The sequence below is a fragment of the Glycine max genome, chromosome 20 (assembly GCF_000004515.6).
Source record: "Glycine max cultivar Williams 82 chromosome 20, Glycine_max_v4.0, whole genome shotgun sequence".
Classification (NCBI taxonomy): domain Eukaryota; kingdom Viridiplantae; phylum Streptophyta; class Magnoliopsida; order Fabales; family Fabaceae; genus Glycine; species Glycine max.
In genome coordinates this window covers 45,649,637-45,665,408 of record NC_038256.2, presented here as the reverse complement: position 1 = coordinate 45,665,408, position 15,772 = coordinate 45,649,637, and the positions used below count along the sequence as shown (strand labels likewise).

General features: G+C 32.0%; 2 protein-coding genes across 2 annotated transcripts; one reads left to right on the top strand and one right to left on the bottom strand.

The window, feature by feature from the left end:
* Positions 1-7,192: 7,192 nt before the first annotated feature.
* On the bottom strand, positions 7,193-13,612 carry LOC100799218 (serine/threonine-protein phosphatase PP1-like). The gene is given in 4 exon segments (NM_001254636.2): positions 7,193-7,466; positions 8,043-8,264; positions 8,609-9,168; positions 13,142-13,612. Coding segments are annotated over 4 exon segments (981 nt in total). The 5' UTR covers positions 13,317-13,612; the 3' UTR covers positions 7,193-7,442.
* Positions 13,613-14,006: 394 nt separating this feature from the next.
* On the top strand, positions 14,007-14,985 carry LOC102668273 (uncharacterized). Its single transcript, XM_006606873.1, has 2 exons — positions 14,007-14,660; positions 14,797-14,985. Exons 1-2 carry the CDS (start codon positions 14,007-14,009, stop codon positions 14,983-14,985), a joined length of 843 nt encoding a protein of 280 aa, XP_006606936.1.
* Positions 14,986-15,772: the final 787 nt, after the last annotated feature.

Below are 15,772 nucleotides of genomic sequence, written 5' to 3'. Positions count from 1 at the left end.
GATAAAAAAAACATGTAGAGAGATATGAAAATAGGGATGAAAGTGAGTTGTAAGAGAGTGAAATGTATGTTTACAAGAGAGTGGAATGGAAGAAAATTGATAAAAAAAAATATTTAAATTAAAATAGTGTAATAAAAGCGTTTGATTCACACTACATTTTTTTTTATTTCTTAGCAATTTGAACGACACAACCAAATCAACCCTTAGATTTTTTAGTCCAAAAAATATAAGAAGGAAAAATAATTTCACATTTGTTATGAAATAATAAATTATTAATTCCATGCATATTTTTTTACCTAGATAAATAATAACTTCATCTTCAACTAATATTTAATCTCAAGAAAGGAGCTAGAGAATATTTATTCTCATTGGATAAAAATTTTCTTTTACGAACAAAAATTCACATATATCTTCTTCATATCTATTATCACACTTCCTTTTCAATGATCACTTAATTTGCGTTTTTTATGTTTTTTTAATTTTTAAATTTTTTGTTCATGTATTAAATTTTATTTACTGTCAATCTCACAAACTTTACTCACAATGATATTTTATTTTTCCTCTAATTCTCCTCTTTTAATAGATAAATCTACTCCTCACAGAAATTTCTGAATGGGCTTGATTTTATCTTTTAACATATATGCAATATGTGTATTCGTATCAATAAAATTAGAGTTAAAAATTCATTTTTTCGCTGAGTCATAAATAATTATTTCTGAGAATATAAAAAATTAACTAATTTTATAGTTAATTAAACATATTTTTTTATTAAATATTTAGAAATAACATTCTCATATTTTATTCACAAAAATAATATTCCTAAGATTAAAAAAGTTATCCATGAAACAAGTGTCCTTTGAGAGTAATTTGATTGAAGAGAAAAAAATATTATTCAATAAGAAATTTTTAAAAAATAACGTGAATCTTACACATATTTTTCTTTATTTTAATTTAAATATTTTTTAATTCTTTTCTTTCTTGCAATCAAACACAGTCTAAATTATTCTACCCCTTTAAGCTTAGAAATCATCCGATGGAGGTATGGACTATATAGGTTGGGGAAGGATTCAAACATGTCTTGATGAGTGAAAGCACTTATTTAGGAATGGGATCCAATCAGTTGTAGCAACCCACGTTTGGCAGTTGCTAGCTATTGTGTGATAAGTGATAACTTATCTTTGCTTTACTTTACTTTACGTGATTCCTCGTTCCAAGCAAATATACAAGACTAGTATCCTAGTGCATATACAGAGAAAGGAATAAATTATATTTATACAATTTTGATAAATATTATATTATTTTTATAATTTGATATAAAATGTATTTTTATTAATTTAATTATAAAATTATATTTAGATATTATTATAATCATTTGTCTCAAAATTTATTAAAATTAAATAATAATGAAAAGCCAATTAAATTATTCATATTTTAAAATATTTATATTATATGAATTTTAAATTATATAAAAGAGATAATAAATAATTTTAAATTAAAATATTATTCAATTAAAAGTTATAAAATAATCTAAAATAATTATCAGGAGTGTATCGGTATAACTAAATCCCTCCTAGTACGGGTTACTAACTAGCTTATAAATGTATTACTAAATTTTCAATTAAGTTGTTTTAACTGTATTTTAATTTTTCTTTTATTTTCATATCTAAGAATTTTTTTTTTCCCTTTTTCTTCTTGCCGTGTGTCTTCATCCATTCACATGTACTTGATAGTTGATACCCGCACAAAATAAATTTAGTTTGGAATAACAAAGAAGCACGTATACTTAAGTATTCTTTACCGACCAAATGAATCATTTATGTGACCAACTCATAATTCCTTATAATTAGATAACTCAATTATCATTGATTAAAAAGATATATTCGTTAATTATTCAATCACTAAGACATTTGATTATATAAGCACTTATCATGAGACTATTCTTAACATGCCCCCTCGAGCCAGGGCTCTCACCACAAAGGGAGGGTTGATGACACCCACCGGACAGAAGCAGAAGATGGCTCTGATACCATATTAAATTTTATAGTGCAACATAGGCATCTGAAAGGTCCCCTTAAAAATCGGTTCATAAGGGATGGTCTACCTAGCTATATAGCTATATAAGCACTTATCATGTTCATGAATGATCCGATGTGGAACTATTCTTAACATAAGCCTAATTTTGGAATTTAAATTTATGAGTGAGTAATTTTATATCGTAGTAATGATTTTTAAATATTTCTATCCCAACGAAACGGTATAAAAAATACGAAGACAGACACAGCACACTCACGCAGCGGAGGAAGAGATCTCAATTTAAATATAATATTTCAACTTCAATTTGATGCATTACAAAACCGTCATATAAGATATGGAAGAAAAATACTCGAAGCAACTGTGTTAAATAGTTGATTTTTTTTTTGTTTAATCTCTCGTAAAAAAATACTTATAATCTCTAAAATTAATATACGAAAGAAAACTAGGTAATGGTGATGGCAAACTATAATATATCATATATCCTCATTATTTTCTTCAATTTGTGACAGACGGTGTTGTCATGCAGTTCTCAAATCACATTTAGAGATGTGTTAGTTTCTTTCGTTTACTAACACAATAAAACAGGCGGTGATGACATCCTTGCAAGTTGCAAATAACTTTAATTTGTTTTTCGGCTTCATTCAATTATAGAAATATGTCGCTACTATAAATTTTTGGAACTCAGTACATGATAAAGTTGATTTAATGATTTTATTGACAAAAATATTAATTATTAAGAAGTTAAAGTATATTTGTTTTCTTTTCTTTATACTTCTAATTTTAAGTAATTTGAAATATGTCATGACAATTTATTAAAAATATATGGCAATGTTCTTGTTAAAACAAAGGCTTTCGTGTTGTGGATCTTGTCTGTAAGTCACTAACAAGATAAAAGATTCCAAACGAATTGGTTTGGTACTGAGGTCACACAACTTAGTTAAATTTCTATTTTTCATTAGAAAAAAAAGAGTCATTCTTTCTAGTTTAGAATAATCGTTGCTTAAAAAAAATCAATTTATTTGAAGTTTTTTATTATTTTAAAAAAGAGACATTAGTTTTAATCGTATCTTTATATCTTAATATAGTGTTTAATAAATAAATAAATAAAATATTATTAGAATAAAAAGTAGCTATACCGAAACAAAACTAATAATAATCTACAAGAGAATATTGGAAACCAGAACAAGTGTGCCCCACATCGGGTGCCTCAAAGTGATTCCACCATTTTTTAAACTCTTTGTTTGGGTTGCTGAGAAAGATTCCAACTTGCAGTTATTTCTACCATTAAAAAACTGTTAGTTTTGACAGCAATAATTGCACCAAAGTACCACCAAACATGGTCCCACTCATGTGACACATTCATTACTCTCATTGGTAGATAGTAATGTTATATATTTGAGTCCAACCAAAGTGCAGGATTATCATTAAGGAAATAGAACAGTTTGTCTAAAATATTTTAGGATGATAAATTGATAATATGGGTCCCCAAAATTGAATAATAGAGAACAATGAAACAACAAACATCTTAGGTTGTGCTGCTGAGGTTAGTCTCACTACCTTGTTTGTCTTCCCGTGACTGCACAAGACAGTGAAAGGCACGTCATCTTAGGCTTTGTATTTTTTCTACTAATTCCAATTCATGACGTTGCTAATGTCTCGACGCTTCATGTTCTGAATAATATTCATTCAACCTTTAACAATATCAAAACTACACCACCAAGCACCAATCCCTTTCGTACTCATTACTCAATTTGTTACATGTGTAGTCTCCAGAAAGCTCCAGCATAGCAAAGCAGAAGACACATTGCACATTCTCGTCAATTTCAATTCTGTACGAGGCATAGTAGACAAACACACAATATTAATAAACATTTTCTCCTATGTTATAAATAATGTCACTGAAACCATGGGCTTCAGGAAACCATGCTCTTCTTTTCTAATTTACAATCAAGTACTGTCGACTGTCACATTGACAACGCTTTCAATTACTTTCTCTGTTTTATTTTTTTATTTCACTTGTGAAAATAACCAAATATATATATATATATATATATATAGTCTATTTTAAAAATAATGCACGAATTAAGAAATATTTTTTTTGTTTCTTTAATTTATCTACTTTAAAATTATTAAATACATTGAAAAATATAATTACTATTTTTATTTATGTTAAAGTGATTTCAGTTTTCTAACACAACTTTCATTGATATTTTTCTCTATTTTTTATTCGCAGTAATCAAACGCACGTATCAAAAGATATCCAATAACCTTTAATCATTTTAAATTTATATCAGTGAGTAAAATATTTAAAAATTATAAAAACAAAAACATAATTACAAATATTATAACTGATGCATGATTATTTATAACTTTTTTTACAGAAAATAATTTATAACTTTTAAAGAGAAAAATTTCATGACGGATAAAAAATAAAACAATGGAAGTATTTTTTTATAGGAAGAAAATTGATACTAATACTTCAAAATGTTGGAAGAATTTGTCATAGTAAAATTTATACAAATGTCACATTTGTTGTTAGGCTACAAGCCTTCAACTTTGTTAAAAAGTTAAAGAAATGATAAGAAATTAAAGTAAAAGATATATATAACTAGAAAGAGAAGAAAAATATAAATAAATGAGATATAACAAAAAAAATTGGAAAATGATTATATGATTATTTACAGTTTTATCTCAAGATTGTATATTTTTCAAAGGAGATTAACTATATTATATCTTTATTAAAAAGAACCATATCATCTTTAACAAGATATCTTTAACAAAACAATGATAAAAAGTTCAAGTTTCTTTTTTAGGCTTAATGTTATTTTTGATTCATTATGTTCTACAATTATTTTATTTTAGTATATTAAGTTTTAAAAGTTTCATTCTGATCCTTTGTGTTTTCAAAATATATTATTTTTGTCCATTTTTTCAATTTTTCATTAGAAACATTAGTGTTTTATTAACTTTTAAATTTTGAAAAATAACCAAAATGATACATATTGGAAACATAAAGAATCAAAATAAAATATTTAAAAATTAATATATCAAAACAAAACAACTATGAAACATAATGAACCAAAAGTGATATTAAGTATTTTAAAATAATTAACTTTACATAATGACAACTAAAAGTCCTCACTATCTTTAAATTTTAAAAGATAAAAAATATAACACTACACAGATTGAACAACATCAATACATAATTTTGCTAGAACCACTGAAAATTCTTATATTCTTCATCAAAAAATAAAAAAATTTCACACAATTACGCTATTGAAAACACAAGCAGGGGAGATCAAAACAAGAGTTGTCTTCGACGAAAGATAAAAATATAACTCTAACTGGCCAATTAACCCAAACTTGAATGAGAAAGTTACAATGTGCCTATTTGTGAGGTTTGTGAACAAGACTTTCACTGTTGTCCACGGTTGGGCCAGACAAGTAGAGAAATTCTCATTTGGCATCTACAATTAGGATGGACGAAGACGAGCAATGCAAAGAGGGATCAAATGATACATTTTATTGGACCAAAACAAACATTAATGATTCTAACAATTTTTTTTAAAAAAATGACCAAAATGGTACATTTCAAAAGCATAAAAATTCAAAAAAAAAATTTTAAAATATAATGTATCAAAGCGAAACAATTGTGAAACAAAATGAACAAAAAGTGACATTAAGCCATTTTAAAATTATAAGTTAATAGAATACTAACATTTCAAATGGAAAATTGAAAAAAGGACAAAAATGATACATTTCAAATATATAAAAAACTAGAATGAAACTTTTAAAACTTAATGTATAAAAACGAACAAACTTCGAAACATAATGCACCAAAAGTAACATTAAGACTTCTTTCTCTTATGGGTTCATAAGAATCAAGTAACAAGCTCTTTAAGGACGGTTTGATGTTGGACAATTGTTTCCTGCACCTCCAATGTTGCTTCTTGCAGCAATTCTGAAAAGTAAAATTACATTCCAAAATAGCCTTTTAAAATTTTAAAATTTTCATTCAGAAAAGACTATTATGGAATGTAAAATATTCTGGAAGCTTAAAAAGGTGCAGGGAATAATATTGGAGGTGCAGGAAGCAATTGCCTCGACGTTGGGTTCAAGTTCCGCCGGCCCACTTTGCCTCTACCTTCTAAAAATGTATAAAAAAGGATCAAACCTGTCAATAGGGTTGTTGTACCCCAAAAAAGAACAGCAGCTTGCCAATACGATAAGAAAGTAAATGAACTAGCGTAAAACTACATCCAGCAATTCATTTTGTCTTTTTAGATTTTCGATTGCACAACCTTTAAATGCTTCATAATTTCGCTCTATTGATGTTGAAAGTCGTTCTTACTCCTTAGAGATCATACATATCATTATCCGATCAAGGTTCAGAAGATGAAAACAATTTATGTTCCAGGTACTTCATTAAACAAATTTCAATTTGTCATCAGGTGTTCAGAACTCGATTTCACTTTCCAAGACCCAACTACACCCAAGCCTGGTCATGAAAGATGGAAGAACAGTAAACACGGGTTCAGCAAGTTGAAATCAAAACAAAAAAAAAGGAAAAAGAACCTAACCTATACACTCGGTACACATGTTAACGACACAAAAGATGTAATGTGACAAATGATTTTTTTTTTTTTTAGTTCTTATGTACCATTATCTTTTCCAATATTTTTTTTTTGTTTCTTTGTGCATCTTGTGTATAGGATTTCTTTTAGGTAAAATTGATAAACAAAAGCGCAGAACGGACAATAACACATCACTTGAGTCTTGACAGAAAATAAGCATAGAATGCAATGCAACACAATTACTTTCTTGAGTTTCCAATTAAATGCTATAATTCCGTACTTTACCTTCACCTCTCTTTATAGAAAACACAAGTCTAGGCACATACCGAGAACATGAACCCAAGAGTTACTATAGCAATGCAATGTCACAAACCAAAGGGCGAGGACCTTTGAATCAGGTTTCAGGGGTATTCAAGGAAAAGGACTCAGGAGATCCCGTATTAACAAAAACTTACTACCACAAAATAACAAGGAGACCACCAAAGTGAGGACCATATCCATTTTTAGTTTTTTACTGGCTTAACTGCCATTCATACACCAATTGTAAGAGCATTTTTAATTAGTTTTCAGAACACATGCAGATGTATCCATCAATGCTTGAGAACCTTAGAAGTCAGAACGACATATACCAGCTATTAGTGTACAAAAGAAAACAAGGAGAGGCTGTCCACCTCAAAATGCAAATTTGTACCAGTTGAAAACAACGGTCTACATAGTTCATGATGGTGTTTCCCTTCGTTTTTACAATTCCAAAATATCATAGGAGACCAAATGGAACTCTACTTTCCTTTTCTTGCAAGTATTACAACTTCAAGACCAAGCTTAAACTTAACTTCATACTTTTGTACCCAGGAAGGACTGAAAGGCAACAAGAAGAGAAATTTAGAATATATTAAATGCATCGAGTGTGAACAACAAAACAATACAAAAAATTGACACTAGTGATGCTGAGTGATGTGGTATAACAACTTAAACTTAGATTACATGATAGGTTAGGAAATCGATATAAAATCAGATCATTCCAAGTTCCAACAATCCTAAATTATAACCAGAAGGGTTAAATCTATGAAATCTCACAAAACTACCAAAGTATACACCAGGACAATATTTATCACAAAAAAGAAAAGTGAAGTCTACTCCAACAAGCAAGACACCTTGTCTCCAAATTCAGTGTAATCATGACAAGCACCTATTTCAAAAGGCTAGAAATAAAGCAGATTTTTGCAATTATCACCATAAGCTTATTATTTAATTGGTCTTTGCAAAAGACTCACAAATTAAGTCTAGACAGATAAAAATAACAGTCTGCTACCAAGAAATTGCCAATTCACTGTGAAGGTTGAAATTCATAATTATCTATCTACACACACAATAAAATATACCACTCAATTTTGTGTATTTAATGCATCAGCAGATATCAAGATATCTCCATACCTTTACGCCTGCTGGAGAGTTTCCTGGCTTAGTAGTAGTAGTACTTCCGAAGTTGAGCTTTACTTTTTTATCAGCTGGCTTTAATATTTGGAAAGAGCACATTAGTGTCTCATCGACACTCATCATAGCGCCAGCATTGTCAAACTCTCCACAATAATTAGGTGCTGAAAATATTGTTACAAGCTGCCGGTTAGCAAAGAACTCATACCCATCTTCCACCACCTGTTCAAAAGTCAAAACATTAATCCAATTTAAATTTAATAGCAGAGCGGATTGATAGATACTATCCTTCAATGTAAATAAATGCAGGAATGTAAAGAATGAAGGATCATAAGCTAATGAGTGGCATTTGAAAGGGAGAAGTTTAGCCTCAGTTCATAGATTTGCATGGCAAACAGTAAAACCAAGTTTGCATGAAGTAAAACAATTGTTATAATCCTGATAGATAGATAAGGATTGGTGGAAATAAGTCTCATAGTACTTTTAGTCATCAACTAAATTTGGGGATACAAACTCAACCCTGAAGACTTGGCATAACACATTGAACACAAAGGCAGGAGTTTAACCTGATGAGCACGACAAATAAGATCCAAATCATGTTTTTGAAGAAACTCTGAGACCTTATCAGCACCAAATGTATATGAAACTCCCCTGTCATTCATTCCCCAACCTTGGACCTCTTTGCTTGGGTCTGACCAGAGGAGATCACAAAGCAAACCTGTATCAGGCACATCAGTGGGCCGTTGTAGATTTCTAATCTGATCCAAATTAAGCAAGTCAGGAGAAAGACCCCCATGCATGCACAAAATCTTTTCATCAATCAGTGCTGCCACAGGAAGGCAATTGAAGCATTCTGTAAATGTCTTCCATAACCTTACATTGAACCTTCGTTTACACTCATCATAAAATCCATATATACGGTTAATAGAAGCACATTCATGGTTACCCCTCAAAAGGAAAAAATTCTCGGGATATTTTATTTTATATGCTAGGAGAAGGCATATTGTTTCCAAACTCTGCTTCCCTCGATCCACATAATCCCCCAAAAATAAGTAGTTGGCCTCAGGAGGTAGTCCGCCATACTCAAAAAGCCTTAAAAGATCAGAATATTGACCATGTACATCACCTGAGAGATCAACAAAAGGACTTTTAAGAAATCATCACAATTTTTTCTCTGTAAACCAAAATACAGTACTATGTAGCAATTGCAATACTAAGGACTACAATAGATCAATTGTGTCTACAAAATGAAGATCTTTGTAACTTTGCATGCAAATTGCAAAAAACTGTCATGCCAAACAAAGAATATTTGATATTGCTAGGTCCTATTTGGGATTTGTTAAATTCCGTCATTTCAAATAATTGCTTCCAGCAGTATTTGAATACATGAATATAAATTCTTGCACCACCAAATGCTAAGTAATTTATTTTACATAAATACTGGATATCTTGGTTAAAGTATTATCGTTTCAAATAACTGCTTCTAGCTGAATTATTATTAGAGTTCATGAATATAAACGCCTCATTCACCAATACTGCATCATCGGTTTTACATGGATGCTGAATATCTTACCCTTTTGAAAGGAAGTTTCAGAGTCAGTCACAAAATAGCTATTTAAGTTTGATTTTACTCTTATTATTCATTGCTAGGAACATATGTTAGCAGATGGTATTCATCAAACAGATCTTCTTACATCATTTGGTCCTCTACAAAGTACAAACAATACAGTACTTGAGCTGATGCCCTATTTGAGAACATATCTCTAAGATTGTGTTTCAACCTTAAAATTTAACAGAAACACTCATAATTTTTCTAAGTTCTCCAATGCAAACCCTGGCTTAACTGGCTTAGCATAAGATGAATATAGGTTTGAGGTGACTATCTCATAACTCTAGTACAGAAGAAATAAAATTATGTGTAAAAAATGTTAAAGGATTTCTGATAATTTACGCAAGATACAATACAACAACCTTGACCTGGAGACAGTAAGATGGAAACTCAGGATAATATATGCAAAGATTATGATATATTGTTATTAAAAGAAAATTCTCATAAGACTGCCATTTTAAGGACACTTGAAACAATTTCTCATATAAAACCTTTTATCTCAACAAGACACCATACTAGGAAATTCCAAACATTACAGCTGCATTAGACCCAATTTTTGTAGAGCTTAAATGCTACTTTTAAGTTAAAGTAGAAGATAATAGCTTTAAATTTAAAGTTGAAGCTGTTTGGTAAATTTATAATTTTTTTTAAAATGAATTACTTTTAAGTTAAAATTTATTGGATAATGTGTTTTTGATCTTGGGACTTGAAAAAAAGAAGGAAAAGGAGAAATAGAAATCAAACGCTCCTAAATTTAACTCGTTTAAAAGCTCATTTTTTCCAAAGATTTCTAAAAAAACTATTTTTCAAAAGCTCCTTTTTTTTAAAATTCTTTTTGGTTGAATTTCTTTTAGAGTGTGTTTGGATGGAGAAATTTAAAATTCTGAGAAATTTTAAATTCTAAGAATTTCAAATACTTCAATTGAAATTCTTTTATTTTCAAAATTTTGTGTTTGGATAAAAAAAATTAAAATTATGAGGATGAAAAAATGAATGAAAAAAAAAAGAGAAGATATGGTTGGTGTGCTAGTTATACATGTTCCTCTATGCTTACACCCGATCGATATTTTAGGAGCTTAGACGATGTTTCTTGAAGAAGACTGTAAGAAGAGAATTTCAATTTCTCACCTTTTAAAAGGAAATTGAAATTCCAGATTTTTAGTTGTTTAAAATTCCAAAATTTTAAATTCTTCATAAAAAACATCCAAACAATGAATTCTAAATTACAGAAATTCAAATTCTCTGATAAATTACTTTTCTCAATTAAAATTCTCTATCCAAACGCACTCTTAAGGAGATGAGAAACCAAACAAAAGCTGGGGTAAAAACAACACTACATATCCTGGAAAATTTTCCTTATATACCAAACTTTGAACAACTTGTTTCAGAAACTCTGTTTACAAATTTAAGTTAGCTAGAACACTTCAACTCTTAGACCTAGATACAATAATAAACCTGGCTAAACCTAAACAACTGATCAGTACCTTAAGGTCCTGTAAAGGAATTATATGTCAGCAGAGAGATCAATTTATGTTATTCTGACTAAAATATCTTCTATCCAAAATTCCACACCACAGCTTAAAAGTTTTAATTCCCCGTATGGTATAACAAATTTTGTATGTATTAGACATCCGATAAATAACTAAAAAACCTAATAAAAAGGTTTGTAATGCCTGCATCAATCCTTACACTCCCCTGATAATAATTTCACAACTTGATCTCAAGGATTTCACCATTTGCAATTAATATTATTATTTCCTCCACAGAAGAAACACTTCTTTCTCTGCATGACATTTCAGTGTAAAACAATGTGCAGCTGAGAAGTTAGAGTTCTGAACATAGTTGATACTGCCTGTTTCCAATATTATATAAAACATAACAGCACAACTCTTTTAAAGCAGTATACTATTTGATTTTATAAATACTGAGTTTAAGGTTTGGCTTTCTTTTTCTGTATAACAAGCTCCCATGGCATCAACCACCAAACGCTATCACTAGCAGAGAACTAACTTTGGGATGACACACAGAGATCATGGTCCAGTAAGCCTTGATAGAGGAACATAAAAAGAAAAGAGGATTAAATTATTTTATCATTTTTATTTAGACAGAAAAAAAATGAAAATGAGGAAAGGAAGCCAATGCTTCAACTTTCAACAGGGATGAGAACACATGCCCACAACTGCATTTGGTCAAGGCAGACTGAAGTGCAATTATCAATGGATTTCACCTCAGATAATAAGCTGGCAAGCTGCTTTGCCTCAGCCACTTTAGCCAATATCATATATGAACTTTCATCCATTTTTTTTCCCGTTATAAATCAGCTAACACAGCATGTCTATTAATACAAAATTTGTACTAATATTGGACTAATTGTACATTTCAATTGACACATTACCAATATCAGGGCCACATCAGGGAAACTATGGTCAAATTTATCTTCCTCAACCATCACTCCTTGTTCCGTACCCCTCTAAAGAATTTGGGCCAACAATCATGAATCGAACCAATGTACTGACCCAGTACAATCAAACTCAATAGCCAACCCATAAGGCTTGTACGCCAAGAACCTTCTGGTGCAACACCAGCAAAGTACTCCCTCCGGTCTCAAATACAAGAAAAAAAATTGATTCACGCTAACTAAGAAAGTTAGTTAACCCCATCTAATTGCTAGTCTCAATTAAAAATTAAGTTTTTCCTCAACTTACCCTTCATTGGAACTAAAACCTCAATTAAATGAAGGATATTATAGAGATAGTAGCATTAAATGAAGCAAAGTTAGTTGAAATTTTCTTATATTTGAGACCGAGAAAAATTTGTTTTTCTTATATTTGAGACTGGAGGGAGTACCAAATTAGACTCTAGTGCTCATTAGTAGGCACAACAAATTTTATGGGATTCACCCGTAGAGACATTTCCCACGTCTCATCACTGTAGCCTATAGGGAAATAATATAAATAAGCTATATAGGCCTCAAGTATCCTCACTCTCTAACTTTTACACTCATTCTCCTACTGCAAACACTGACTTGAGCATGGTTAAAGTCCTTGCAAATACACCACCGGAAGTGCAGACCTGAGAACATTACAACAAGAAATTCCTCCACTCTGGACTGATGCTAAGCATTACTGATCCACTCCGTAACTGTATAACATACTCACCAATAAGCGAGCACCATATAACAGAAAAACAAAACAACACATGCAACGAATTTGTAATTAAACACAGCAGAAGTACCTCACTTAAAATAAACTTTACAAACTAAACTTAGATAACTTTTAAACCCCACACACGGGATCAGCACATAGCCGAAGCAGTTAGATCACATCGAAAGCGCAAACATAAAACCCTCGCAGTTGACCAAACCATACGCCATATTCTAGTACGGATCTTCCTATGCTCAAACACGAAACCATGCGGTTATGGTAGGGTGTGATGCTAGGGTAAAAACGACAATAACCAGTTCAAAAAAGAAGAAGAAAGCAGAAATTACCGCAAATCTTAATGGGTGCTTCAAGCTCCAACAAATTAGGTTGCTGCAGGAAAATCTCTCTGGAAGCGGCACAGAGCTGGCGGATCTCCGACTCCGACAGTTGCACCTGCTTGCCCGGGCGGCCGCGAACTTCGAGAAGGCGGTTGATTATGTCGTCCACAAGAGCTTGGTCCATTTGTTCCCCTCCCAGAAAAAAAGCACAAAGTCAATGTCTCTAATCTATTGGGTGTGATTTTTACGATGATGAAGAGTAAAGGCAGTGAGCAGCGAATAGCATGCCTCGACGACCAAACCGCAGTCGTTTTGCTAGCGGAAGGGAATCGTTTGAGGGTGACGGCGTGGGGTGATTGTGAAAATTGGTTTGAGTTTGGTGAGGGGAAGAGAGGAAAAGTGGGAATTGGTTTGAGAAGAGGGATTGATGATTTTGATTATTAGGTTAGAGGAAGGAAACTGATTTCGTAACACTGCTATATAATAGGGCTGCTTTCCTCGCTGACCTAGTATAGTAAAATTAATTACTCCGGTCATCTACCGGAAAAATCTAAAATTAGGTTTTCAATGGATAAAAGCAATGTAATCAATCAATTGCAGTCAATTATTATGTAATAATAAAATTTTATTATGTGGATTGATGTCATGTCACGATATGTTATTCATTTTCCCTCCAGCTAAATACAAATTATTTATTTTAATTCATTAAAATGCATCATTATAGTAGTTATATAATTATGATTATTATAATTGTTATGATTGAACATTCAAATTAATAATCAAGTAAAAAATGGCACGGCCAAAGGGTTGGTTTTTTATTTTTATTTTTATGCAGGTTTGAAGAATGGTGCTAACTTTGGTCAAGAATCACTTAATGGTGGATGGTGGAGGTGGTGGTGATGATTCTACAAAAATTCTATCCTTTAAAGACATGTGTCTAACAGGAAAAGTCCCTCAAATAACTCGTCTAACAATGGATTTGATAGAGCAAAAATTGGCTAAGATCGAATTTGAAGATGGCAATCCTCTCAAGCCAACAGTCATCATTGATGATTCGATGTTTGAAGGATTATATGCTCTATGGCAAGAGGCATTGGTTATCAAACTTATAGGTAAGTCCATTGGTTTTCATGTTATGAAAGAACGATTAACAAGGATTTGGAAGCTGAATGCAGGCTTTGAAATCCTAGATATTGACCATGGATACTATATGGTAACCTTTGACCAGGAAGCATACAGGGTGAAGCTTATTGGTGAGGAACCATGGATGATCTTTGATAATTATTTAATAGTGGAGTTGTGGACTCCAGACTTCATCTCTCCCGTAGCAAGCATTAACAAAACTATGGTTTGGATACGTTTTCCTGGATTGAATAATCTTGTTTATTATGATGAGACTATACTTCTAGCCCTGGCCTCTGCAATAGGTAAGCCTGTCAAAGTGGATATCAACCCCAAGGATGTCAGAAGGGGAAGGTTTGCCAGAGTTTGCATTGAGGTCAATCTAACAAAGCCTGTTGTTGGGAGGGTATGGTTGAAAGATTTATGGTACCATGTTGAGTATGAAGGTCTCCATAGAATTTGTGGAACCTGTGGGTGTTATGGTCATCTTATGAGGGAGTGCAAGGTGGAACCAACAATGGAAAAAAAATAATAATACACAGGGAGTGAACAACGACGGTGCTGGCCAATTTCAACCTCCAATAATGGTGGAAACAACCATAAGAGGCAAGATGCCACCAATCTTGGAGGAAGTCCGAGAGACAATGAATGTTACCCCAACAGTTATGAATGATTTGAATAAGAACCGGATTTGGCAGTTACAGATTCCCCTCTTCATGGAGAATGGCTAGTGATGCAAAGAAGGAAAGCCAATAATCAACAGATACAAAACAAGAAAGAGGGCAAGGCATTTATGGGCCCATTTTAGGAAAACACAGACAGGAGAAAGAAAACAAGTCAACAGAGAAGTGATCAAATCAATTCCTCCAAGAATCATGGAACTCAGAATAAAGGTAACCCTTCCTATAATAAGGTGGATCCTACACGTGCCGCTTCTCTAACCAAACACAAACGTCCATGTAAAGAACATGAGACACCCATATGGCAACTCGTGCAAAATTCCAAAGCTTTGCGCAAACACGTTGACCCACACAAAGGTAACTTGATTCCTCCAAACACCTTTAACCCACCCCAAACCTTAAACACGCAAACCCCTAGGCCACCCCATCCATCCCCCATGTTTTTGGAGCAGAAATGACTTAATCAGAGAACCCAAATGTTGATACAAGTCTACCAAAAAATGATGAGACCATGGCGATAGGAATGACCAGTGGAATGACTGACAAGTTGGTGGTCTTGTAGAGGAACATACTATGTCTGAGGACCAAGACATGATCTTGTAGAGGCTTTCCTCTATTCTCTCTCTTTCTAATGTTTTTAATGATAGTGTTTAACGATTTTTCCATCATTTCATGGAACATTAGAGTAGCTATGGGTCGTTCCAAAAAACGGCATGTGCAGGATATTATCAAGAGGCTATCTCTTTTCCCTCTATTTGGTGTATGAAACCCATGTCCAATTTGCTCATGTTGAAACTTTCTGGAAGAAGCAGAACTACTTTCTTGTTTTTATCGAGGA

Bases quoted from the DNA above. Each gene is read 5' to 3' on its own strand.
- LOC102668273 (XM_006606873.1), top strand. From the start codon at position 14,007: ATGGTGGATGGTGGAGGTGGTGGTGATGATTCTACAAAAATTCTATCC. The intron at 14,661-14,796 runs GTATGGTTGAAA...AATAATACACAG, and splicing joins CAAAGCCTGTTGTTGGGAGG to GGAGTGAACAACGACGGTGC.